Source organism: Neopelma chrysocephalum, unplaced genomic scaffold (genome assembly GCF_003984885.1).
Source record: "Neopelma chrysocephalum unplaced genomic scaffold, ASM398488v2 Primary Assembly neopelma1_22, whole genome shotgun sequence".
NCBI classification, from domain to species: Eukaryota; Metazoa; Chordata; class Aves; order Passeriformes; family Pipridae; genus Neopelma; species Neopelma chrysocephalum.
The window spans coordinates 11713021-11740545 of NW_020897689.1; the positions used below are offsets into that span (position 1 = coordinate 11713021).

Consider the following 27525-nt stretch of genomic DNA (forward strand, 5'->3'; position numbering starts at 1 on the left):
TGTTTTTGATTTGAAAAAAAATAATAAAAAAAAGTGCATTGTTTACGTATTCCTCCCTCTACTGAAACATTACCCACTGATGGGTTTTTGATGGGAAAAGGAGAAAATGTTTTTTAGGACAAAATTAAAGGACTAATTTTAAACTTAAAACATTCCATTTTTGTAATTTGTTTTACATTGTTTTAAGTACAGTAAGCACAACTGTAATCTAGTTTGAGAAACTGGTGCTTTCTTTTAGTTCATTTGTATTTCCCTGTTATTATTGTAAAAGACTGTTTATTAATTCTGTTTACAGTTTGTTGCAACAGCCATTTTTGGGAGAGAGCTTCAGCGTAAAGCCATTTGTAAAGGCTTTGCCATATTCATTTTAATATGTGCCTGTTGCTGTTAACTTTTAATTAATAAAACAAAATCTTTTCACATTATGCTCCTGTACATTTAAGTTATGACTGAGTCCAGCGTTGTGGAAAGGTAGCTAAGGTTGCAGTCAGCTTCCACTGTAAAACTAAGCCAACTTTTGGATTTGAAAATACTAGTCCTCATATGCCAAAATTTATTGCCTCTTGGAGCTTGGCCTTTTACTGTTTGAAAAGCAAATCCTGACTTACCTGATTGTTTCCCTTCTAAAATTGTTTATTCTTTCATGTTCCCTGAAGTAGTATCATTAATCTCAAAGTGGCCATGTTTAAAGAAATAAATTTCTAATGAAACCATTCTGTTGAACCTGCGTGAACTTCCTTCCTTCGCTGTCAGTGCAAGTTTTTGCTGTTGTCTGACTCCAGCAGAGAAGGATCAGATGGGACAATGAGCTTTGGTTGTAACTTGAAGGAACAGAAAAGCACTTTTTAACAGATTGTCTTTGAAAGGGCAACACTTCCCAGTGGTGTTTGAAGCTGTGAGAACACAGAGGTAATGACTGTGTGTGAGTAACTTACTACAGAGAAGCTGCAGCTAAGCGTCCCTACAGCCTGGGCAGGTTTGTAGGGTTAAATGTGAAAAAGTACTGATTCCTCTTCACTGTTTTGAATAAAAACATATGCCAAGACTGCAGCTATTTTCAAAATGACCACTGAAATCATTACCTGATGATGTCTTCTGGGATGCGTTTGTAAAATATGTGACTTGGTTTAAAGAGTCTCAACTGCATTTAAAATTTTAATACTCATTGCAGGCTGTTTATAAGCACATTTTAATATCTAATGCAAATTCAGCTTGATGGATTTACAAATAGGTATATAGCAGTATTTCAACATACAGTATTTATCATACAGTATTTATAGAGAGCCTGTGATTCTTTCACGTGCCATCTTGCTGTCCTCTGCTCTGACAGGAAGCAGTACAGTTTGTCAAGGTGCCTAGAGTGAAACATGAGTAGTTTTGTTCTAAGCCACCTTTCCTGGAAAGGGGTCTCTGTCTTTTCCTACCAGACTGGATTTATAAAGACAGGTTCTAATCCCACCTCTTAGTGTACATGGAAGGTTCTGACGTTAGATTGAATTAAAAAAGCAAAAAAAAAAAAGCCTTTTTTTTTTTTGACTTGTCTAGAAATGCTTTCTACAAATCTACATTGAACTTCAACATTCCTGCAGCTTGAACATTTCATGTGAGAGCTGAGTGTGTCAGGAGCAGGGTCCCTAAAGCACCATGGCCACTCACAGCCCACGGGAGCCCAGAAATGTGTGAGGGGATGGGGGCCAGGTCCCCACCACAGACTGTCTTAATTCACAGATCTACTCCCAGCACTGTTCACAGACAAAGAGGCTTCAGGTTATGTCTACGGCCTCTGCCCAACATGAGTGGATGGCCTTAGTTTGAGCACTTTTACTGTGGGCAGTGGCATTGTGTGTGTAAAAGATTTCAAGTAGAAAAATACAAATTAGGGTACAGTATAAAGTAAGTTATTTGATGTCAGCTTTGTGGTTTTATTTTCTTGTGCAGATGGCATTTCTTTTACAGTAATTTTACATCAGTGACAAGGCTCACCCCATTTCTGCGCACTGGATACCTCAGTTCAAACAGGCAATGCCTGGTGTGGGCTTTTCTCACGCTCTAGCCTAGTTTAATAGGTCATGTGATATCCTGAATTTTACATGTTAATTGGACTGGCAGGGGAACCCAGTGTACCAGGGGATGGTTAAACAAGTACTTTCCTGCTATGTTTGTGGTGAGGCATAAACTTCTCACTGGTTCCTCATACCCCCTTTTTTTTGGTCATTTAATCTGAATGTAACTAAGTTAAGTGTGGGGCTTTTCTAGACTAACTGTCACTCCTGGTGCACAGCAAGGTAAGCAGACCAGTCCTGGAGGAGATGGAAGTAGGTTGTCACTACATTGATTTACAGTCATTGTAACAGAATGTAAACTATACTGTGGCTGCTATCATTTGTAGAGTACCACAAATCAAATATGCCATGTTTATTTTAACTGCTTTTAATTTGATATAGTGGCAATAGAGCATAAAATACAAAAGTTTAAAACACCTTTTTGAAAGTTAATTTTGGTTTTAAGTCATTTAAAAGAACTCAAGGATTGAATGGCCTGTCAGTAAGACTGATGGCAGAGCATTTTGGAAGGAAGTTACATTGTGTACATATGAACACCATTTCAAGTTCCACCCCAGAAAACCCCCTCCTCCATTGTACAGCCTACATTCCAGTTATAAGCAGCAAAGCTTCATCTCCAGTAACCTCGTCATTCAGTTCTCTTTATTAAATAGTGCTGCTTTTGTCTTTTCCTAGAAAACAGAAGCTTCCAGAGGCAGTTGTACTTGTCCCAAGAGCCAGGATCAGCTTAGAGCACCAAAATATCCAGGCTCAGCTTCTTCTACTCCCATCTATGGTCAGAGCAAAGCTTGGCTTCATTTCACGGCGTAGCTAAGCTGTAGCTCTGAGCTCCTGAACAGCTTTTTGTATGTTTAGCTTGAGCCTTTTCTACATCTGTGGCTGGAGCCATGAGCTGAGGTGGTTGGTGCAGGTCTGGCAGCAAATAACTGCTGTGGGGAAGCCTCAGAAGGGCTTTCCTTGGAAAACAGGTTATGTGCAATGGCTTATCCCATGTCTTCCCGGCAAACAGGACCATGAGGGTGTGTGCAGGTCCCAGCTCCCAGAAACTTATCCAGGGACCCAAAACAGCTGGGGAGAAAGGTGTCCACAAGCATCCCTTACAGCAGCAGATGTGAACAATGTACTTTTGGCAACTTGCACCCCACAGTACTTGGTACCTTTATTTTCTTACCTACACTGTTTCTACTCTAATTAACACATATTCTCTTACTATTTTACTCTGCTGCTATCTACTGGCTATTTCAAATTCACTGGACTACCTGTTCACAGAGGCTCCCACAGCACGATTTACTCCCTTGTCCTGCACTCTTTATAATGGCCACAGGATGATGTAAGCAGGTTTTACTCTCTTAGTCTTGCAAGCTCATTTGAAACAAACAACCCTGCACAAAAATGTGCTACTACTTAAAATTTATCTGAACTCTGCAGCAGATTCAAGTTTTTCCTTTGTTTCACTAAGAAGCAAAGTGCCTCCAGGTTTCCTTTGGGCTAAAATTTTGCTTAAGTTAAATTTAAAAGAAAGACTTCAACATGAAGATTTCAATATCAAATTACACATTGTAGTGCAAGTTACAGGTAGAGCTCAAATAACTGATATTAACTTAAGGGTGTATCACCATCATCATTAACATGTACACAGATTTTTAAGATGGTCAGTTATGAATAAAGAATACTGTATATATAACTTAGTGTTAATAAACTAAACCCACCATGTAAGTCTGAGTGGAAAGCCAGGCTTGACTGCAAAATTAATACCTGAGTATAATGGTCCAATTTATTCCCCTTGACAAATCACATACAAACACGTTTAGTGCCTCACTTCTACTTCACATTGAGTCTTTCTGTGCTGTAAGAAAGAGACCACTCAGTACTAGTGCTATTTGCAACATAAAATATTTTGGAGAAAGGAGCTCAACAGTCTTTCGCGTAGTGATCTGAATTCACTAGGATTTTTCAATTAAAGTCTTCATTTTTCCTGTGGACTTCAGCATGTGCGGCCCAAACTGAAAAGGAAACCAGAAACATGTTCAGATTGCTTTCAACAAAAACCTTGCTGAACTACCGTCCATCCAAGTTGTAAGTAAAAGCAGAACTTGGGCAGAGATAATTTCCTCTATCATCCTGCTCCTCTGCCATGGATTTCACAAAGTAAAGGAAAACTTGTGTCAGCAGTTAACTGAAATCGCTCAGATGAGGCAGCTAATGACCTGCTGGAGCAGCTCTGACTAGCGACAGCTCACTCTGCCACAGCAAGAAAAGAAGACAGATGCAGTTATCTTTACAAGTTGACAACCAACTCCTCTAGCACCAGTTTTACAGTATTTCTGTTCTTACTCTACTTTGCCTTTTTGTGCAAGTCCTTTTCAGAATGACCAACTAAAGATATCATACAAGTTTGATCTAAGAAAGAAGGTACATACGGTAAGTAACTGATGGGCAGATTTTATTACCTCATTAAAGGTAATAAATGCTCTATCATCTAACAAAACCCTGCCATTTCCTTAGCTCTTGAGGACTTGATCCTTAATCTCAAAATGTGGACTGTAAATTTTGAAACTAGAAAGTCATGAAAAACCTCTGTGTAAATAAACATTGCCAACTTCTGTTCTTTTCTTTAAAGCCCAGAGATGCTGAGGAAAGAAGTGATTTATTCTCGGGAATATCTGGCCTTTTAGTTGTGAAGAACAGCCTGAACATTACAGAAATACACCTTTAAAGGCCAAAACCAGAAGGCAAGTAAGTCAACATCAATTAGCAGAAGTACTCAAAAGTCCTGAGATTTGTGGCTTGGGAATGTTATTTTCCTTAAAACTCGATTCAGAGGAGATCCAGCTTTTGGAGTTTTATCTGCATTTTTTCAAATGTATAAAGGGTTCCATAGCACAAGGCCTCAAATTTTGCTCACAAACAAAACTCATCTATACCAGCTTGTTTTTTAAATAAGTGTACATTGCTAGAAACTTGTATCTTGAACATTCACTGCTTAAAAACCTCTTCAGTTTCAAATCCATCTGAAATAGAAGTCATTAACTGGTGCCATGATGTGGATTTTAAATACAGTTTCACTTTAACATTCTCACACTATTAGGAAACTGCTTTTATTTACTCAGCATTTCCAATTATTAGAGAAACTCCCTATACCAAGATCCTGCAGGCATTATGAACAATTTTCTTTCTGCATTCTTAGGAATGGTGACATGGCTCAGGATCTTGCTTCAAAGTTTCACCTCCACTGTCTGAATAGTTAAGGTTGGTAGTAACAGGCAAACTCAGTTCATATTTGATTCCAGTATGAGCCCTTAGCAATGGAGTTTTCAGAATATCCCATGCTTGTGGCAACAGAAAACACTTTTGTTTAAAAAATAAAAATGACGAAACTGTAACAGGACTTTTTAAACCTAGGGCCAAGACAGCACACAGTCCTAAGATTTGAAACTAAAAACATAGGACTGCCACAACTCCTGGCATATCAGCAGTACTTCACAGGGTTTTGTGGACTGGGATGCTAACTTGTGGGTAACTGCATATGCTGGCAGAAAGATATACTTTTGTTTTCACAACTATAATTTGATCCAAGCATGTGTTCAGAATCACAATACTCACCAGCACTACCTCAGTCTGTGTCTTTGTTTCAGTCTTTGGAATCACTTTTTCTGTTTCGGTTTGGCTGTCATTTCGGTATCGATGAGCAAATTTCTTTTTGAGAGCTTCTGCTATTAATGCTGCAGGATCTGCAGGGTCAGCCACTTTAGGTTTTGTACCTTCTGAGGATCTAGAGAAGAAAATGAGAAGCATTAACACAGTCCAAAACTTAACCACTTGTGAGTGCTTTTGCATTGTGTTTGTCAGATGTTCCATCAGCAACTGTCTCACCTTGAGGTAGTTCCAAGTCATAAATTATTAATGCAAATGTTAGTATATTGATACTTATTTACATTTATTACCTTTTCACTGAGCGTAGTTTCACACTGTTCATGTCTTTGAGGATTTCTAGCATATTTGGTACTTCAGACTTCTTTGGCCTGTTTTCCATCACACTCTGGCCAGAGTTCATTTTTTTGTTTTTCCTTTCTTTAATGAGATCAATGGCAGACTTGCTCTGTTGCAGACCCGAGGGAGGGGGTGGTGGCAGAGGAGGAGGTGGTGGCGGTGGAGGTGCAACAGGGACAGCAGCTGGAGGAAGTGGACTTGACCCAACTACAAATGAAACGAGTGTTACATGTCAGTTTACTTGGAACTCCCCTTTACATGTCACAAATGCCCAGGTAAGAAAGAACATCACTGTAATAACTTCAATTGCCTCCCCTCTGCCACCTTTAGATTGTCACATAGCTTCTTAATTCTTAAACCACCTAAGCTGAAAAGCCACATAAAAATCCTTCTGGAAGAGTGAGAAACGCCCTTTAAATTTCCAGTTCAAATTCTAGGGGCATTCATGTCTACTGCAGTGGGATGGATGTCACGACATCTTTTAGTTATCACAGAATCACAGAATATTCTGAGTTGGAAGGGGCCCACAAGGATCATCGAGTCCCACTCTTAAGTTAAGGGCCCATAAGGGCATCAAACCTTGGCATTATTAGCCCACGCTCTAACCAACTGAGCTTATCTCAGGGTCATGTGCTACTTCTACTGTTACCAGTATTTCACTCTCTTATAAGAGGCAGGTACTGAGCTGGAAGTCACAATCTGCCAAATGTGAGCAATGTTTCTTCCTACTTATCATCACAAATATGAAATTACCATAAAAGATTTTTAAACATAAATTGCAGAGCTCAAACAATGCCCAAGTTGAACCTCATACCAGCTCTCCGAGGTTAAGGATTTTTACCTAATCATCTCATCTGGCTGAAGATTGAGATTCTCACAATAATCTTGATTTCAAGTTTCCTGTACAGTTTAGGTAAAAATTGGTGCTATAAATGTAATAGCAGTCATAACCCGACAAATAAATGAAGGAACCTCTGCTCAAATGCACGTTTAAACAAATCACGAAAACCATATCAAATCAGAGTTTTGAAGCTTGGGTTATAAAGTGTGTAAGGGTATGTATACAGATAATACAGAGGAGTCTATTCTGTTTACGTGCTGGCAAAGACACAGCGTCATTACCACGTTCTACCAGAAGAGGGAGGTAAAGATGATAAAATCAAATAGAAATTTACCTTCCCTAATAAACAGAGGTAAAGGGGAAAAAAAAAATTATTAGTTATTTCACACACCCCCTGTTCCCCCCCACAATTAAAATCCAAGAGTGAAACTATGTGATCCTTAAAACTATTTCATAGTTTTGAATATGAGCAGGTCAGGAAAAATAAAGAAACTACCATCAGTTCACAGACAAAAGCTAAACAAGGGCATCTAAAGAATCAGAATATGATTTTATACACAAACAAAGGCAAAACTGTGACTTTAGGAAGGAGTTAAAACCAAATGCCTGTCATCTGCAGTTGACAAGGGCCATCTCCCACTAATCTTTGAAGACTTAAAACTGGAAAGCAGTCAGAGGTGAGGGAAAGAGGAGAAAGAGATTCAGGAAAATAATTATTCTGTTTACTGCCAGAAATGGTGCACCACTTCTGGTTCCATATGGACAATGTGTCTGATCCCAGAGATGATTCCAGTAAACACTTAATTGCCTTTTCTGTTCCTTGTTACGTATATTACATATTCCAAAAGTATAATTAGTATCTTGTATGAATACTTAATTATATCAGAGAGCTTATTTCATGACTGAATGGAAAGACTTCAGTGCTAGTAATTACATTCTTTTAGTTTGGTTTAAGCCATCATGTTTATCATCAGCTTTGCTCTGAAAGCTGTTTAATACTTCTTCTCTCATTCACAGATTCAGAACTCTGGCAGACTTACACACAGACATGAAGACTTTTGGAATACGGGAAAATACAGAAAATCTGTCAGGTCACTTGTCTTCCAGACCTGTTTTGTATCCTTTGGTTAGTGTGCCACGTCTGTCTACCAAACTAACAAAAACAATATGGAGAAGTGCTCAGTGTGGCAGTATCTCACAAAAATGAATTAACACAGTATTAATTATTAAAGGGACAAATCCATTAACTAATTTTTGCTAAAAGTACAGCAAATTTAATACCTGCTGTCAAGTTCTGCTGTTCTTGCAAGGTTACAATTTTGGCTATTTGTGCTCTTAAAGTGGCCAGTTCATTTTCTAGAGCACTGATCTTCTGCAGTGCTTCTTCATTTGCCATCACTGCGCTCCTGGGCACTGGTTCTTCTTCTGGCGGGTTTTGTAAGGACACTTGTCTGCGTGGAGACCTCCTGGAATGATGTAGTTCCCCTAAGGGAGGCTGGGCTGTTTGTGACCAAACTTCTGATCTGTAACAAAAATATCACAAGCTATTTTAAAGGCTTTGTAATAGATAAAAGCTAAAGTAATGTTACCTACAAACCAGAAATACAAGCTGAAGACCTGACTTCAAAAATCTCTTTATGTAAATCACTTCCACCAACACCTTATGTAGCTTAAGGTAAATAAGAGCTTCTCATCCTTTCTGTTTGCATTACCACCTGTATTTCTTCTCTTCCCCAGGCCAGTTTTTTGTACAATCCTTCATTTCAGAAAAAAAAGGAATACATTCCCCCTCACCCCAATCTATTTCTCTATTTCATACCTATTGTATATTTTACTGGAATTAAGATTTTTTTTTGCCCCCAAATGCCACCATTTTCTCCCATGGGCTGCAAACAGTCACTTGTTGATTCATTTGAAGTAGGAAGAGTTTATTAGTTTCACAGAGTATTTTTTGTACTTTTTTGACTTCTGAGGGGACAATCCCCAAGTCTAGCAATGTTGGAAATACAGAGTATGTGAAACAGCTTAGTGATGCAGAGGCTGCTTATCAGTAGATGGGCAAGGGTCATGTATCTAGTTTCCTAACGTAATAATCAGAACTATAGAGAAAAAAAAGTCTTACAGTTTTAAAGAGTCCATGACCTTCCTTCCTCTTCTCACAAGAAAATGCAACGCTGCTGCCTTCCTTTATTACCCACCCAAGCTCAAGCCATGTTAAACACTGAGGCATTATGGAAAAACTGCTCAGGTAAGTCACATAAGCTCTTACAAAGACACCAACATTGTTAAATGGTTTCTCTCAATATCTGAGTAACCTGATTGAGTTGAAGATGTCCCTGCTCATTGCAGGGGGCTTGGACTAGATGGCTTTTAGAGGTACCTTCCAATACAAACTATTAATGATACTATAAGTAGAACTTATAGGGATTGATGACAACAAATTATCATAAACATTAAAACTGCAAAATATGACCACATGACTTGGTCATATTAACTTCATATTAACTCCTTAACTTCAATCCCAAAACTTCTCAGGCATGTCAGGATTCCACTGTTTGAATAAACATGAGAGTAAAAACAGGGGCTGGTGATAGGACTTTTTGAAATGTGTAGAGAGGCTCCAGACTAATATAGCCCAAGTGCCCCATCACTCTGGACGCATAGATTAAGCTGCTGTGGATGCTCATCGTGTTAAATCTGCAGTTGTGCTACACCTAAAGCAAGAGCCAAGATTTAAGCCTAGAATGAACTCCCACCTCAAACCATGAGTAGATACAGATTTGAGTCTTCCATGACACTGACAGAAAACATCAGCACAACTTGCAGAAATTTGTTCAAGGAGAATTGAATGTTATCAAGGATGATAAAATTTAGGTGTTGTTACCTAGATAGGAATAGAGAGCAACTAAAGCTGAGAACAGGATACTTCCTACAGCAGCCACCTCCCTGCTCTCCCTAAGGTGGAAGGAGCCAGTGGTCACTTCACTCTTTATTAATGCTCTGAGCAGAAAATACCCTTTGTTTTTTAGCTATTCTGCTCCTTTAAAGTTTCTAGAAGGCAGGTTTTAGTGTTTTAAGGAAATGTCTTGATTGGAATCTAACACTGTGGAAAAATATTATGCCTGAGTTGTCATTACTGCTCTGACTAGGAGTAAGGGAAAAATGATTCGTCATTGAGTTGCTTCCTCTACAAAACTGCATTCACAGAAGAAAAACAATGTCTGCAAGACTGTTTACTGAATTATACCATGAATAAATATTTAACAGTAACACCTATGTGATCTTGTTGAAACAGAATTTCAAAAGCCTGGAAAACACCTAATGCATACTAGCTCCACTAGTGATACTATACACAGACATAATAAACAGTGCACATTGAAATACTCCTATTTGCTAAGTAATTCACTTACATGCTCCATTATAAGCTGTTTGCCTTAAGGTCACTATATATCTGCAGGATTATTTTAGTCCCATCCCACATCCATCTGTCCCCCTTCCTTGCTTCCCAGGCAGACGTTTCAGCAAATATGCAAGTCCTACATCTTTTGTAATAGGTTCTTTGAAGCACCAAAGAGCTATTCTCCCTGTTGTCTCCATTAAACATAATAACTTTACAGTTCAATCCTTAAACAAAATGTTTCTGTGCAAACAAAAGTAGTATTGGGCAGTCAATTTCCTTTGTATCAAATAGACTTCACAAATAGTGTTTCCCAAACAAGTGTTGATTTCTGTGACTCCCCTCTGAGTTTGTGAAATTAATGTGGGCAGTGCCAGAATGTTTGTTATGCAAAGCTTCACTGTAACAAGTCATGTCGGAGGGCATCTAAGTCATTACTTACCTATTTCATGCTTTCAAATTAAGAACAGTATCCTCCAGTAATCTCTGAAGCCAACAATCTCTGCCCTTCTCTGGAAGGTTAGTTTATTTAAAACAAAAAGCTCCTCTGCACTACAGAACTGTACCTCTGTTCCAGGCTAATGAGCAGCAATTTGAGTTGGATGGAATAGAGAACTTCATCCCTTCAGCCAACCTGTTTCATGCAGTGACAGTGCTGTGTAGAACCCTTGGTCCAACACAACAGTACCTATCCCACCATTCTGGACACATGTGCTCACATGCTTCCTTGCCACTTTTCGTTATGAAGATTAGAGATGAAACACCAACCACAACTTTTCAATTGTACTTAACAGACTGCAGAGACTTAACTAGAAAGGTGAAAAACAACGTGCTAATTACTGGATTGTCAAAATGACCATTGCTGCTAATGAGGAAGCTGTGCAGTACTGCCCTGCATCTCAGAACTGGAGAACCAGTGTTAGCAATTGTCATACCACAGCAGACATCTTTGTGGGGACAAGGATGCTTGAAGCTACTGCATGGAACTCTTTGCAATACATAAATAAATAAAACCCACAGTCTTCCTTGTATAAAGCCGATGTCCTGTATCTTTTCAAACCAGTCCTTCTTTCACAATCCTGTTAGTCTAATTTCTACTATTTCTTTTCAACACCCTACCTCTGGCTCTTCCCTCTCTCTTCTCCCAGCATTCAAGTGCCCTCAGTTAATTGCAGTGCACAACAGCTTCTCATCGGAGAGAAGCAAGGTTTCTTCCTCTCAGTTCAGGAGCTCAGAGAGAAGATCTGAGAAACATACCTGAGCCTTGTAGAGACTTCTCCTTCTTCTTCAGCAACCCAGCCCACATCTGCAAAGGAGGCCACTGCATCTTCTCTAAGTTGAGCAGGACGGTTTCCTTCCGTGACATGAGAAATAAGCTAAATTTTAAAGACAAGATTGAAGGCCTTAGAGTCAACATTCCCAGCCCATGCCACAGTTATTTTATCCAATACTTCTACTGAGGCTACATGTCACTATTAACACATACATGCACAAACACATCTGTAGCCTTAGCACACTTATTTCTGTCCTGGGCTTGGTCCAGAACCATTTCACTGACTTCAAACTATTCAATCTAGTCTGCTGAACGCCTTACAGAGGTTCATGTACTATCACATGACTCTACTGAACACTAAAAATCCAAGGCAAATTGTTACCTTAAAGACAAACAAACATCAACATTCTCACACAGTTTGCTATATTAACTCAAATAGTATGTTTTAAAATTACATTCATGACCAGTCATTAAAAAAGACACTAAGGCTACCAGTACTTCTTAAGTCTTTTGCTCTGATTTAGTATTATTTTGAAAGTGAAATTTTGTTGAAGCTTCCCTTTCCCTACAACTTCCAGAACTTCTGTACAAGAAGTATGTACCTTGCACAGGAAAAGCAAGCAAATGAACAAACAATAAAACCAGGCAAAACAGCCATTTCTACTAGCTCAGTAATCACAAAGACTGAGTGAGAGGTAGGATGCAATCATAACATTATACACTATTTGCTAACAATCCTACTTACAACATGCCAAACAAACTGACCATTTTCCAGCATAGTTCTGGCAATTAGCTTTACAGCTGTTTGAAGCCAAAGGTGAGCAAGGCTCCAGAGACTGGAACCTTTCTTAGACTTCCAGCTAAGTGACATAAACTGAGATTTGAAAAATTGCTCGGACCATCAGTACCTGCTCCACAGCCACAACTCAACAAAATGGTTTCAAATCTATTTTGAAATTCTGCTTCCCTGGGTTAGACGAGGGCATGTGTACACAGTCACTGCTGGACTCCTGAGCAGCCTGGGCTCAGTATCTCAGCTGATAAAAGCTACTGAACCAATTTTCAGTAATTTCTTCTGCTCAGTCTGTCACCTTGAGTTACCTATCTCCAACACAACCATGTCCCCTCTTTTCTTGTATTATATAGAATCACAGAATTGTTAGGGTTGGAAAAGCCCTCTAAGATCATCAAGCCCAACTGTTAACCCAACACTACACACAAATCCGCAGCCAAATCTGCATGAGTCCTTGCAGCTGTTCAAGTGCTGCCTATGGCTAACAGTGGCCAAGAGCTGGGAATACTGACAGAGGTGGTGGTAGTAGGTATCAGTCTGTGAAGGCAGCTTGGATCCAGCCCATTAGCACTTAGGTCAATTTTCAAGGCAAATCCTCTCTGTAAGGGCAAACTGCTATGTAGAAGCAACTATAAAATGTTGGCATTAATCTGAATTTGTAGCAGACCCATCACAGTAGGACTGCAGTCTGGATGCGGTGAAACCATTTCTCGAGAACATCCACACATACTTTAGTTGTAGCCTAAAGACACAAGTCCCAGGAAGAAAGAAGTTGTGGAACTGGGGCTGTTTTTTCCCCAGGAGTTGTTACAAACAGCTTTAGAAATTGAGATTAGTCATCTTCACCTCACACTCTCACAACTTGTATGTGAGCCTTTATCACAGCTCCCAGGAGTGTGTATTGGCACCATCAGATCATTTGGAAACAACAGGGTTTTTTCCAGGTAGCATCAGCACAGATGGTAATATGTTTATCACATTAACAGTTGTGCCTAATACCATTACAGTCTGCCTCTCTTTGAAACAGTCTAGAGAATACTATATTGCATGTTAGGATTTTTGCTGTTTGAGGTGTCCTTGGCTTTTTTCTTTTTAAAAATAAATTGAAATTTTCATGACTGCAGCATTTGTATTAATGTTAATGGCAATTTAAAAAATCCGTAATACATCAGCACTTTTTGCAGGTGATACAGATTTTCCTGACAGTAATGGCCACATGAGGAACTATTACCATTCGAAGACTGAAGCCAAATTTAAATAAAGGCACTACGCATACTTGAATCAAATATAATTTTACAAATCAACAGTAAGGAAATACATTTATCACTGCCAGATTTCCTGCATTGTGAGATAAATAACTTCTAATTCAACATTTAGGAGCAACCCTTCTGTTATATTATGACACAAGTTTCTTCTTACTTTTTTATTCATATTTATATGTAAGCAGAATATGCTCGTTACCCCATATACAGATGTTTCTTTCCTCTATCCCTAAAAACAACAAAGCCTTCCACAGCAGTAGATTTTGAATTTAAGTTAATGGAAGATTTTTACTTTAATTTAAAGGTTAAAAGCCAACATCCATCTCTTAAAAACCTTCACCTGCCTGTAAACAACTCTGTGACTACCCTATTCCTCCAGTCAATTCCAGCTGAAGAAAACTCTGACAACTGCTCTGCCAGCACCTGATATGGAGAACAGAGTGCTGAAAACAGAGTCCCAGTTCTACTGGATAGCAGGAACTGAAAGAATCAGTGAAATAGGCTGCTTTTCTTTCTCTGCAATTTACATACTTGCTTCCCCCACTTCGTCCTGCACAGGCTTTTTTGCCAATTGTAGTGTGCTCATACGCTGCACACACAAACACACGCCTGGAGGTTTCAGACCCAGCACGAATGTCTGAACACTACACACACTGAACTGTTTTGACTGTCATGGAATCATAGAATATCTTGAGTTGGAACGGATGCATAAAGAATCATTGAGTCCGACTCCCAGAGAAAGAGTCAGCCTCGCCAGTGTTTCCGCCCGGTTTCGAACCGGGGACCTTTCGCGTGTTAGGCGAACGTGATAACCACTACACTACGGAAACGCTGCTTGGTGACGAGTCAGGGCAGGATCCCCACTTTTTGTTTGCTCCAGAAAGTGCAAAGTAGAACAAATACTTTTATGCTTTTAAGGACAGAATAAAACCCTCTAGTTTCAAATTACTAATACAGTTATGTATTAGACATTTGGAAATACTTCTTCAAGTAAGACGAACTTGCTTTGATTTTTCAAATGAGCCCAGTAAATTCAGATGTTTGCTACATGCGCACCAATTCCTTAGGAGACTTTACTGAGTTACCAGGTATCCATCAGACAGACAGGAGAAGCGTGGGACTAAAACAGAGATACTGTAGCTGAAGGATACTATCTTCAGAGACTCTCCTGTAGGTTTGGTTGAATCTACCTAGGCTATACTGGTAAGTTTATTTTCTCCTAAAGACTACAGATAAAAATACAGATAAAAAATATGACATACAAAAGAACTGTATCAACCATTTAGAGTAGTAAGGTAAGCTCTGCCACCTCTTACTAAATACTTAAGCAGCATTTAGCAATTAATTTAAATGTTTACTGTGGCAAGATCCAGAGAGACAGACAGAACAGTCAGCAGACCTCAAACATCAAAATGTTAAGCTACCACTCTTTTTTTTCCAGACCAGCTGAACAAAGATAGGTATGAACATTACAGAGATATTCATTCAGTATCTTTCATCCATTTATCATAAAGAAAATGAAGACTTGAGGACAGTTTGTTGCTCTGGGGTTAGAAACAGTGATTACATACACGCACCCTGAGATGAGGCAAGTAAGATTTGATTTGTTTTTTCAAATAAAGTGACTTACAGCAAGATTCAGTGCATGGTCCTTTCATAAAATAGCTAAAGCTGGCAAGAAAGAAAGAGGAAGAGACAGCTATAGGAAAGCGTCAGTTGCAACAGCATGAAAATGATCAAGATCAGGATTGAACTTCACTACAGAATCTTAATGCTGAGATAAAGACACAAAAAACAGATGTTAGCATCACAGTTACATGTTCAACAGTTTATATATTAAAATAGTTTTATGTCTCCATAAACCATATAACTTTTAATGTGTTTCAAGGCTCAAATTCTGAAATTCCTTTTTCTAACTAAATCAACTCTGACAATTGTACTTCTATTTTTAGGATCCTTTCCTTTCATCTAATAGAAGGTGAATGCTTATACATAGTGTGCATGCAAAGCTGACTGAATGTCTCTTTAAGAGATAAAAAAGGCAAATGTTATATTTAACAGAATTCAGACCAAAACATGCATATGTATTTATTTATTTGTTTGTTTAAACACTAAAAATATTCAGGAACAGCTTCACCAGATATAACTTACTATTCTTTGCAAGGACATTAACCAGAAATGTCTTCTTTTATGTACCATATTAAGAGAAGGTAGTATTTGGCAAACTGTCTGCAAATGAGCATCATCTTCCCTTGTATAGCCTTTACAGGACAGCAAATCAGGCACATTATAGGAGGACTTGACTTCCTTTCAAATCCAAGGCACAGGCAGCCCTATTGCTAGCAAAACTACTACTACTGCTACTTCAAAAGTTTAAATGCAGCATACCATTTGTTCTCCTTCTCACTTGCACAAATTCCCATCCCCCCCCTTATTTTTTAAGTTTCACCAAACCACTATTAATGTGAGACAGCTGCCCCTCCACCCCCCTGTTTCTCAATGTACTTACTTAAGAGAGGCAAAATGTTAGCATGGCTTTTACTATGACACTAACAAGGCTTATATGGTAATCTTAACTATCTAGTTTTGCTACTGTAATTTCAAGACTAAATATTGCTCATACATTTCATTTAGGATAAAGAAATTAATTTAAACACTGAAATATTAGCTGTGTGGAAATTACTTTATCTTAGTGTGGTAGATGATTCCCTCCATTCATCTTTATGCTTCCCACCCTTGCTCAGCCCATGAAACATTCCTCTCAACTTGAGTTTCAAGTACTAAATTTTTCCAGTTCTATACCCACCCTCTACCCCCCTAACACACACACAGAGTTGAAGAGACCATGTGTAACAGCTTCCACTTTCCCATCTGTTCCTGAAAGACTCATTATAAAAAGCACGGATTTTCTCTTCCTTAAGTTTTTTACCCTTGCTCTTTACCCTCCCCTTTCACCTACACAGCCTTGTATTTTAAACAAAAGCAGGGTACTCATGTTATCTTGTTACTAATGTCTTATTTTCTGATAAAGTTGTTCATTTTCCCAAATATTGTTAACACTGTTCATCTTTACGTGCCTCTTAAGCCTAGCTTGTAAGTACTGTTTATAGAAATAAGTTTCAAAAAATTCTCTTTTATGAATTTTTTTTTTTCAATTTAATTGAACTGGAAGCAGGAAGAACTGAAGTAGGCTAATTCTACTATGTCTAGTTTATCATATTCTGCTTTTACAAACCTTCTAGTCAGGAGGAAATACCTTTATCAGTATAGTGAAACACATATTCTAAGCTGTTGAGAACACCTACCTGAAACTGAACTCTTGGACACTGTATAAGAGAAAGGTTAGTACCAATTTTTCTTACAATACTTCGAGATGAACCATAAGGCTTGCTTGACCAAAGCACCTGGATGGGGAAGAAAAAAGAAGTCAGCTGTTAGGGAATGGATTTTTATATCATATTGTAATAGTTCTCCCGTATCCTTCAATACTATGCTTGTGCTAACTGTATTTAGTTATTCCTTTCATGCTGGAATGGAATACAATGTATATACACTGAAATATGTATCAGTGAACTCCTTACATCCTATACCTGAATTGATACAAGATTTCTTCACGTCATTACAATATAGCTATGGCTACTTAAGGTCAAGACAGCCTTTGCATTAAGTTTATACTCAAAGCAATAATCAGGTAACACAGAAGAATTCAAGAGTTGGAAGCATCTTCAAAAACACAATTTGTTGATTTTCAAGACAACAAAGAACCTACATCAGGTCAGACAGCTCTTTTTATGGGATTTCAAGAAAAGACACTCAATCATCAAAAACTCCATAAAGTTATGTAATTCTACATGTCCCAAAATATCTATTTTCTTTTTTAATTAAGAGCTGTTCTAAAACAACAATAGCGTCTACCAGTCTTAATAGAAATAACTAAACTATAAGAAACATGAAAATGTAACTGTGAAATTAAAGAGCAAAGGAAAGTAAAAAGGGGAAAATAAAATGAAATTTTTGTAAGAAAGAAACTTTGTCCTAAAAAACCCCACCCAAACATTCACCTATAGAAAACTCCCCATGGCACCTCAACACACCTTGCTTCATCAGAACTGTTTCTACTGCAGTTTGGATTTTCTCCACATTGTTTCAACGGGGATTAAATTTGCTTTCTTTTGTTGTATTTAATGTTTGCTCTATTATTTACCATAATTGCATGAAATGAAATAAAATGGGACTTTAATCCTAAGAGAATACTACAAAATGAACCAGAATAGAAGCAAAAAGCACCAGAGAGAAGTACGAAAGATTTCAGCACAGGGAAAGGCAACAAAAACAATGCAAAGAAGAAAAAGAATAATGAGAAGACTCCCACACAGGGTACATTGTTAGGAAACAATTAGAACACTGTATGGTAATTTAAAAACTTGGCCAGGGTTTACTTATGGTTGTAAATACAAATTTACCAATGAGACATTTTAAAGGCTCATAGCTTCAAGCAAACTCAACATCCTGTTAGAAGGTTGCCTGAGAACAAACGCTTAGATAAAGTCCAGGCTATTAATACTGAAACAACCCTCATCTGGCACAGCAATATTGCCTGTATTGCACTGTAGTACAGCTGTGGGAGTTACTCAACACACAGCTAAACTATACACAGCAGATATACTAAGCAAGGATCACTAGTCTTAGAAGTTGAAGGTTCTATTAAAAAGAAAACTTTATGCTTCCTGGTATTTATCCCCAGATTATCTCAGAAACTTTACACAAACATTTTGCCTATTTCTAAACAAGTATCTTTCCTTCCTCTGGCTTTAAGAGAATGTAAAAATGTTGACAAAATAAATGCGCACTGCACTTATGCTATGCTACATCCTCACATCAGGGCTACAACTTTGCCATGAATCCACTCAGATCTATTTTTTTTTCAGTTTATGAAACATACATTCTGTTGCTTAATACTCTGCTAAGTTTGAACACAAATGTTTCAATGCAGAGTATTGATTCTGCACTTTGGTTGCCCCAACAAAGACCTCACGTTTGTGACTATCACATGATTGTTTGTTTGTGTCTGAGCAAACAGCAGGTAGATCAGTAGCCTTCAAGAATAAGTCACTGACAAACAGTACCACAGTAATACAATGATTCTGGTGTTTGAAGCAGAAGTGTTGGAGATAGACTCAAAGTGATGTGGCATTGGAAAAAATAATACCAGTCAAGGGAAGGCTTAATTAATTACAGAAGTATTTCCACAACAGCAAGAGAGTCAAGACTACATGCTGTCTTATCAACATAAGTGCAGTGCATTTTAAACAAGTGGCAAAACTTGTTCAGAGATTGCTCAGACCACAGACAAGATGTTGACTAGCACCCAGATACTCAAAAATATTTGGTGCCCAAATGCCCTCAGGGCTCTTCAACCACAGTGGCCTGGTGCACCAAAACTTTGAATGACCCAGTTTTGGTAATTCAAGATGTGCCAGGACAATATTTTCATGCAAACTGTGCCACAAGGTATGCAAGTAAAGTCAGTGCACTGCTCAGCTCAGCTACACAGTCTCTGCACTGCTCTAAGCAAGTTCACACAGCTTCTTGTTGACTTGAAGCACTGGCAGAGCAAGTCTGCAAGATATTACTTAGTCATACACTCTTATTGCATCAGTGTTTTGCTGCTGTCCAGAACAGCTGACATTTGGAAATGTAACTGCATTATCACAAGCTTGATATAAGTAGAGAATGGGGGGAAACAGACTAAAAACTCTCTCCTCTCCCCATTTAGGCTGAAATTGCTGAATTATGCAGCAACACCCATGGCAATGTACACATTCTTATACTTTGAATTTTCAAAGTTATATAAAAATCTCAGATCAAAGTTCAAATAAAATCCCAAAATACAGATTCTTGTTGGCAATTTTAATTTGGTATGCATAAACATTTTGCTATCCATAGATTCCCAAGACTGATAAAAGGTTCTAGCACAATAATACAGAGTAAGGATTTCCCCATTGTTAAAACATTAAAATATTGTAACAACTTACAGGGATTACTGCACTGAGGCCAACACTTGTACTCAAAATAGCTTCCTAAAGGTCCCAGCGACAAAGCACTTGATGTATAGCAGCTCTCTCTCTCTCTCTGGTGAGCATTCAAAGAAAACTACATGGACACTTTCCTCCAAGAGAAGAGCTATGCATGCACATTCCTTTGTTCAGCCAGTGCAGAACACAGCCGTCTTGCTCTCATGTATTGTAACACTTTCAGAAATAGGTAAATATAGCACAATTATAATCATCTCAGTTTCATGGGGCTTTTCATATCTCCAAGGTAAGAGCAAGAAACAGTTTTTTTATCACTGAAAGTTCTCCTTCAGCTTCAAAACACACATGGAAGTCCAGCATGAAAAGCAGTGTTTACAAAGTAAACAGTTTGTTATTAGAGCTAGAAGGAACTGCATAGTTCTTTTAACACATACATTACTCAATACTTCAGTGTCCAAGTTGCAAACTTCATGATTTTTCAGCAATGCAGAATCAGTATTGAGTGTTCTGCTACAACTGACAAGCACAAAATAAAATACATGAAGTGCTTTCTATACCTGATTTTCTGAAAACATAAAGGAAGTTTGAAACACTTACTGATTCCATCTTCAATCCAACTTGTTCAAATGCCATCCCAATTAAGCGCTTAAGCCAGCAAATCATCTGGAATGGAAAAGGCCTTTCCAAACTTGGATTTAAGCCTTCCAAATCTACAGGGCTGCCGAGGTTCCATAGTAGTTCTGAAATGAGACACAAGAATTTTAGATGCATGTTGTGGAACATACACAGAAGTAAACTGCTACATGTATTCCTAAAAAAACAAGCTTTAGAAACAGTGAAAACAAGACATATTAGATGACACCAATTCCTTGTACTGCAAAGCAAAGGCATTCAGATGGCATTTATTTACTCAATACAGATAACAAAGACTTTTTAGTAGGGTCATTTTTATGGTATCCTAGAACGGTCTGTGTTGGAAGGGACCTTAAAAATCATCTTTTTCTAACCCTCCTGCAATGGGCAGGGACAACTTCCACTAGACCAGATGGCTCAGGGCCCTATCCAACCTGGCCTTGAACACTTCCAGGGATGGGGCATCCTCAGCTTCTGTGGGCAACCTGTTCCAGTGCCTCACCACCCTCGCAGCGGTACGTATCTAATCCAAACCTGCTCTCTTTCAGTTTAAAGCCTCTTGTCCTATCACTACATGCCCTTGTAAAAGTCCCTCTCCAGCCCTCTTGCAGCCCCCTTCAGGTATTGGAAAGAAATCAAACCATTGTAAAGTTAACACATAAAAAGTTGGGGAAATGATTGCTCACTTGAGCTTGGACAGATGATGGTGTTTGAGAACTCCAAGTAAGCATCAAGCCCTATGGAACACCTGCAGGTGCAGATCAGCACTAAGATTCAAGTGCCATACCATATCTAAAACTCATTTCTATGTAGGAACTGACTGCAGAAAGCTGACCACCTCTCTTGATTCACATTCTCTGACAGCGTTGTTGTTTATTCCTTTTTTTCTGCAACTAAGGAGAAAAAGGAAACATGGAAAAATGACTAATGCAAGAAAATGACAGGAAATACTGTAGATGTGGGAATTGAAAATATTCAAGCAGTCTATAAAGCTGGACAGATTTCAAATTTTGTCTATTTATATATACTCCCATTCACTTAAATCAAGATGGTTTTACTGCTCCTTTAGTGAAAATAGTATCATTTTTCTTTAACTGTGTTCAACACCAGTCATAACTTGGATGTCACTTAGAAGTGTATGCCACCATAGATTTAGGTTTACGTTTGTTTTGTGTATCAGGCTGGAAACAACACTCTGTTGAACCACCCTGAGCAACATATTTGTAGTATGAACAACAGCATTGCTGAAGCCACTCTGAACCCAGACAGTGATGACTAAAGCAGTGTAGCAGCAAGGAACCGGTACTTGGGAAGTTTGAAAGCCAGGAGATGGAAAACCTATGCTGTTTGAAACTGCCCACAAGCCCTACAGTTAAACCATCACTGTTTCCATCACAATTTTTTTTTAACAGTTTGCGGTTCCTTAGTAATAACCTACTTCTTGTGGAAACTTGGCAGAAACAATGCAATTCTACAGTTATCTTTTTTTAGACAGGCTTAAAAAAAAATTGATATTAAGTGTCTCATTTCCACAGATAATAAAATACATTTCCCAACAGGATTTTCTTTTGTTTCTGAATAAACTAGGAAGAAACTACTAATCTACACCATGAGATTAGAATGAAAATTGCAATTTTTATAAGAAAAACAATAGGGAAGAATAATGGGCTACCTACCAAACAGCCATGAATACAAGCTACAGTCATTCATCATAAGTAAATAAGACAGAGACTTCTTTATGGAACTCTGGAGAAGTCTGTTAGAGAAGCATGACCATCTACTTGATCTATTATTCCTTTAGGTATCTGTTATTCTTCCCTTAGACAATCTACTGTATGGACTGTGTGGATCTCTGATCACATTGCACCTGCTATGTTCTCAAAACAGGAAGAACACAACCCTTTCTATGTGCCCCACATTAGATATGGCATCATCATATCTGGCACTGTAGACATGCAGTGACATAGAAGAGACAGGAATGCTCCTTTAAAAGGGGAAACCTGATCCAGAAGCATGATACATGTGATACACTCCACCTCACTTCAAAGTCTAGACTTGTTGAACATGCAGTGTGGAAATCAAAGAGAAGAAAAACGGAAGCTGTGTCAAGACATTCAAACAAAAGAGAAGAAAAGGCAGAGTACTGCCAAGCAACTGCAAGGCAGGGCTGGCTGAGAAAGGCAAATGAAAGGACTGAAAGGAATGACTGTATCCTGATACATTGCTCTTTCAACAGATAGCCAGGTTATCAGTTTAAAAATCCCCAGACGAAGTCAGAGGCAGGTGTTGTTTCAGGAAGTGAAGAAAAGGTATTATTTTGTTTCCGATCAACTGAGAAACCCCAGTCTTTAATAACAGAAACAATTTGGACAGAAGTAAAAAGAGAGTGTTAGAACTTCCTCTGAGAAAATCAGAGGAGGTTTAGGAAGTTTCCATGAATTTAAGAAATTTAAAGGCAAGGAGGTAAAGGACCAACACAAAAACTGACAAAACAACCCGTTAAAGGCATAAAACCAGATGTAGAAAAAAGGTAGCATAATATGAGGATGACAGAATAGTATAAATACGAAGCAGTAAACTAAAAGAGGCTAAGGTACAAAATGAGTTCCAGCTTACAGACATAAAAGAAGTCCTACACGTGTATTGGCAGTAAGAGACGAGATACAGCCACAACATAACAAGTGAGGAAAGAAAGCAGTGAGAGATATGGACAGTCAGTATATTCAGTGTTTTAACTTGAGGATGGTAAAAAAAGATAGACAGATGGTGGAATGGTTTATAGATAGCTTTGAAAAGTTATAAACATCCAGTATCTAGAGAATTTTACCTTGCAAAGTACAGAAACCAGCCAAAGCGATTTCTGAAATATTAGTGATGAATTTTAGAAACTTGTTCAATGAAATCCAAAAGATCCAGGAATAAAAGGAGCATGATGACACAAAGCATTGGAAAAAGTACAAAACACCTATCCTGCCCTAAAACATTAAGGTGACCTTTGATAATTCCAGGTTCCAAGACTTTGATGACTGAGCACAAAAGAGCATGCATTGAACAAAAGAACTAGTTCAGTAAAATGAATATTTATAGTTCACTTTATAAGTAATTTTTAACTCTGTAGCCAAAATACTTCAAGTACCTAAGACTGGGGTCATCAATGCCTTGCTCATGTGAATGACCTGCCTGCTTTTGCAGCAGAAAGTGACTGAAATCAGTCTGTAAGAGTGCAGAGTACCACCCAGTTCCTGAATTAGTTTTCTTAGTTTATGGTACTAAGGAAAACCACCATGTTTGAACAACCTCCAGCTAATCTGTTATCTAAAAGGAAAAGGCTTCTAAGTAAATCATCTTGATATTTTCATAAAATTATTAGTTCTCCAGAATTATCCCTGGGGCAAACTTGCTACTCATTTCTTTCAGACTATATTCAGACACCTTTCTTCATCAAACTTAGGTATTTCACAATTGGTTTATGTGCCAAGAACAGATAGAGTTCATTCCAAAATAAACTGCTGGAGAGCAAGAATGAAAGTGTTAGCAAATTTTTCTCTCCTGCTCTGTATACATGTCAATTTCAGAAGCAGGAGTTAAATGTTAATGCTTTTAGTAATAATTCCTCTTTTAAAATACTGATCTTTGTGGTATTTATCATCTATTTTCTTGGTGCTACCTACACTAAAAACAGTAGAAGCTGAATTCCCCCAAAATTTCCACAACTCAATTATTACAATAAAGAGCCCTGAGTAACAATAATATTGCTATAAAAATTGGTCCCTCTGCTCTGCCTCAGCAAAATTATTACAAGCATAAGCAGCAGTCACAGACAAGATTACCAAGACATTCAAAGAACAACAGCACAAAGAATTACATTTCACTGCACGAAGCACAAAGAGATAGGAATTTCATGGGTTCATTTAAATAAAACTCCCAAATTAGCAATGCTGAAGAACTTTCTGATATGGAAACATGCAGGAATTCTCTCGTTTACAAATTAGGAGGTCTACATTTCCAAGTGTAGAGATTCTCATTTTAGCCTCCTTGAGCTCTCTTTTGCCCCTACTCTTCCCAACCACTTTTGCAGGTTTCATTCAATACTGTCATATCAAATATCAAGTCTACAAAGCTGAGAGATAATACCACTTTTAAATTACAAAATGTTCATTAAATAAATATAAAGGCTTTGGAGTCTGTACACGTAAGGCATAACATTCAGTAAATAAGAACTTTCTAGTGAGTCCTACACATGAAAGATGAAAAGAAAGAGAAATCAAATGCAACTGCTTTCAAATTGAAACTCTTCTATGTATATTTTCCATATTTGTCCAAGTCCCTTTCAAAGCATAAGTTCTCACTCTTAAAAAGAAATATGATATTCATATCTTTCCTACTGAAGGAAGTTTCTCTCATTCACTTAATATCCACACAAAAATAAAAGAGAATAACTTAATGGGCTTGATGGAGCAGATCAGCTTTAACAAAGAATAAACATGGGCATGAAATCTGAAAAATTAAAGGTCTAGTCTCTAAATTGAAAGGGTATAACATAAATAAGCACAAAATTTTCAAAGTATGGGTTCAAAGGAATACCACCACCAAAAAAAAAAATCAAACACAAAAAGATCAGGCTCCTCATTATTTCAGCAAGAACTAGGGCAAGCATATCTCCCCAGTCTTTTAGACTGACACATGAACCAAGCTCATCTAATGAAATTATAACCATAAGGAAACATATTAAGAAAGTAATAAAGAAAGATAAAGCCAACAAAACATTATCACAGCAATAGCCAAAGGGGCAGGAGCAATCCTCTGATAAAGGACCAGATCCTCTCCCAAATTGACACAGACCAGTTACAAGTTATTTAAGTATGTGTTTGTCAGAGGTCACATAGCCAAAAACAGAGGTCTATTTTTTGGTGTTGAAGCCACAAATAATGAAGCATCCAAGTACTTTCAGAAACACCTGTTTGGAAAGACATGCAGAGACAGACAAAAGTCAGTAAATACTGCAGAGACAATCAAGGGCTTATCTAAACTAGTACCAGCGTGAAATCTAAAGCAGGAGTTGAAAATGATACATACTTGCAACAGAACTTGCTAAAGGTTTCTTGAAAATATAGCCCCATCATATATACCTGAGAGTGCAAAACCATATTCATCACATCTCACTCATGTTAACTTATCTTGTCAACTAAAGATAGAGGAAAAAAAAAAATCCATGTTTCAGCACCAGTTTAATCAAAAGACTTCGCTCAGCAGAGATCATACCTGCACAGTGCACTGTGATACCATTGAGAGGTAACTGAAACCCTTCACCATGAACCATGTGGTATTACATGATACAGACACAACCACACACCTACACTTCCCTGCCAGACAGACAGACCTCCCTGGTAATCGCTGTGAACACCTGTCTTTCTGCTACAGCTTTGAGAAACCATGCAAATCTCATTAACAAAAAGGTGTGTGTGTCTGAAAAAAGCATTTTAAACACCCAATTTCCCCCCCGTAAATCTCTCTTTGTAACAATGTTGAATTTCTACACACAGTAATCATATTTTACCTAGTGACCCCTACGAAGCAAGTTATTTGGATTCAGCAACAACTAACTAGAACTTCTAGAGACGATGTGCAGATAACTCAGCTGCTTTCTTTTTTCTTTATCAACCAGCTAAAAAGCAGTGGGGATCAGAAGACGCAATTCCTTTTCATTTAGTCTTTGTAAGTCTTGCCTTTACAAGAGCTGAGGAGCTCTACAGCTGCCTGAGGACAGCATGTAAATAATGTTAATGAAGTCCTGCTGACGCTGTCAGGCACAGGTCAATGCACTACGGTTGATTTCAGCATTCAAAATCTACTCACACTCAATATTTGGAATTTCAACAGCTTGTTAAACAAAATGAAAACAAGCATCCAGCAAGTTACTTATTTATGACCACTGCAGAAGAACCTGAGCCCAGCAGCAGCATCACTAAAGGTGTACAGAGCAAGCAGCGTAAGTTTACAGAAAAGGGAAAAAAAAGTACCAGACTCTCTCATTTTCTGTTTATACATCAACTCTGTATTTTACAGCCTCCTCAAAAATCCTCCGTCAAACTTCCCCAGATTATCTTTTATTTACACTATTCCTTGTGACCTGTCACTCCTGTCGCAGCAGTTCGCCTGTAGGCACGACCGCTTCGACCTCGGCACCCTGAGCCGCTCCCACGGCCTGGCACCTGCCCTGCCCTGCCGGGACGAGTCCCAGGCGCCGCCACGCTCCCGGTGGGAGGCGGTATGGCCCTGCCCGCACACAGCGGCCTGTACCCACCGCCAGCCGAGCGGCACCGCTGCCGCGGCTCCCCTCTTCCCCCCTCCGCACCGCCCCCCGTCCGGGATCGGCCGCGCTAAGAGAGGTTCCCAAGGGAAGGGGAGCCCCAGCCCCCTCCGGCGAGCCTCACCCGCTGCCGCCGTGCCGCCTCACCGCTGCTCGCGCGGCCGCTCGCGAGCCGTCCCCGCCAGCCAATCCGCGGCCGGCTCGGCACCGCCCTGGCCAATCGTGGCCGCGCCCGTGCCCGCGGGAGGTGGGACTTGGCGCGCGCTGCGCCGTGAGGCGAAATACCCGGCAGGGGCGGGGGAGCGCGCGAGGTCACGTGACCGGGACCCATCCGATAGGGGCGGGGCCCCGGGAGCGTCACTGGAGGGGGGGCGGTTCTGGTCCTCCCATGGAGGGTCGGGGCTGACCTTACTAGTCTCTGCACCTGCCGGGGAGGAGGTTGTAGCCACTTGGGGGTCGGTCTCTTTTGCCAGGCAACTAGTGACAGGATAAGAGGATGTGGCCTCAAGCTGTGCCAGGAGAGGTTTAGTTTGGACACTACGAGGAATTTCTTCACAGAGAGGATGATTAAACTTTGGAATGGGCTACCTGGGGAGGTGGAAAGAGTCACCGTCCCTGGAGGTGTTTAAGAAAAGACAGGATGTGGCACTCAGTGCCATGGTCTAGTGACACGGTGGTGTTCGGTCATAGGTTGGACTCGGTGATCTCAGAGGCCTTTTCCAAGCTAATTCATTCTGTGTTTCTGAGGCGGTGGGAAAGGGCAGCGGCCCTCCCTTGTCTCCACCGAGCCGGCGCTGCGGTGCGTGTTTGGGGGCTGTTCCCGGCTCCCCAGCGGGGGCCGAGGGCGCTGCCTGACGGGTGCGGGCTGCAGCACCGGCCGGGGTCCCGTGGGTGGTGTCAGCTGAGTCCCAGTAAAACCTGCTGGGAA

The 27525-nt window shown here is 39.3% G+C and overlaps 1 protein-coding gene and 1 non-coding gene across 5 annotated transcripts; both read right to left on the bottom strand.

Annotated features, from left to right (window-relative positions):
* Positions 1-2210: 2210 nt before the first annotated feature.
* Positions 2211-26768, bottom strand: MTFR1 (mitochondrial fission regulator 1). Of its 4 annotated transcripts, none has more exons than XM_027703421.1 (8): positions 23115-23240; positions 20252-20394; positions 16925-17023; positions 11549-11667; positions 8176-8417; positions 6008-6260; positions 5667-5835; positions 2211-4066 (listed from the first exon to the last, which is right to left on the bottom strand). In XM_027703421.1, exons 2-8 carry the CDS (start codon positions 20315-20317, stop codon positions 4007-4009), a joined length of 1008 nt encoding a protein of 335 aa, XP_027559222.1. In that variant the 5' UTR covers positions 20318-20394; positions 23115-23240; the 3' UTR covers positions 2211-4006. The 4 variants fall into 4 exon arrangements, with proteins under 4 accessions (XP_027559222.1, XP_027559465.1, XP_027559383.1 ...); XM_027703664.1 differs by lacking the exon at positions 23115-23240 and adding an exon at positions 26745-26768 and having other exon boundaries at positions 3726-4066; XM_027703582.1 differs by lacking the exon at positions 23115-23240 and adding an exon at positions 26722-26746 and having other exon boundaries at positions 3726-4066.
* Positions 14377-14449, bottom strand: TRNAV-AAC. Its single transcript has one exon. It is a non-coding gene; the product is annotated as a tRNA-Val (tRNA).
* Positions 26769-27525: the final 757 nt, after the last annotated feature.

Bases quoted from the DNA above. Each gene is read 5' to 3' on its own strand.
- MTFR1 (XM_027703421.1), bottom strand. From the start codon at position 20,317: ATGATTTGCTGGCTTAAGCGCTTAATTGGGATGGCATTTGAACAAGTT. The intron at 6,261-8,175 runs GTATTAAATTTG...TTTCATTTGTAG, and splicing joins ACAGCAGAACTTGACAGCAG to TTGGGTCAAGTCCACTTCCT. The intron at 4,067-5,666 runs GTGAGTATTGTG...TTTCCTTTTCAG, and splicing joins CACAGACTGAGGTAGTGCTG to TTTGGGCCGCACATGCTGAA.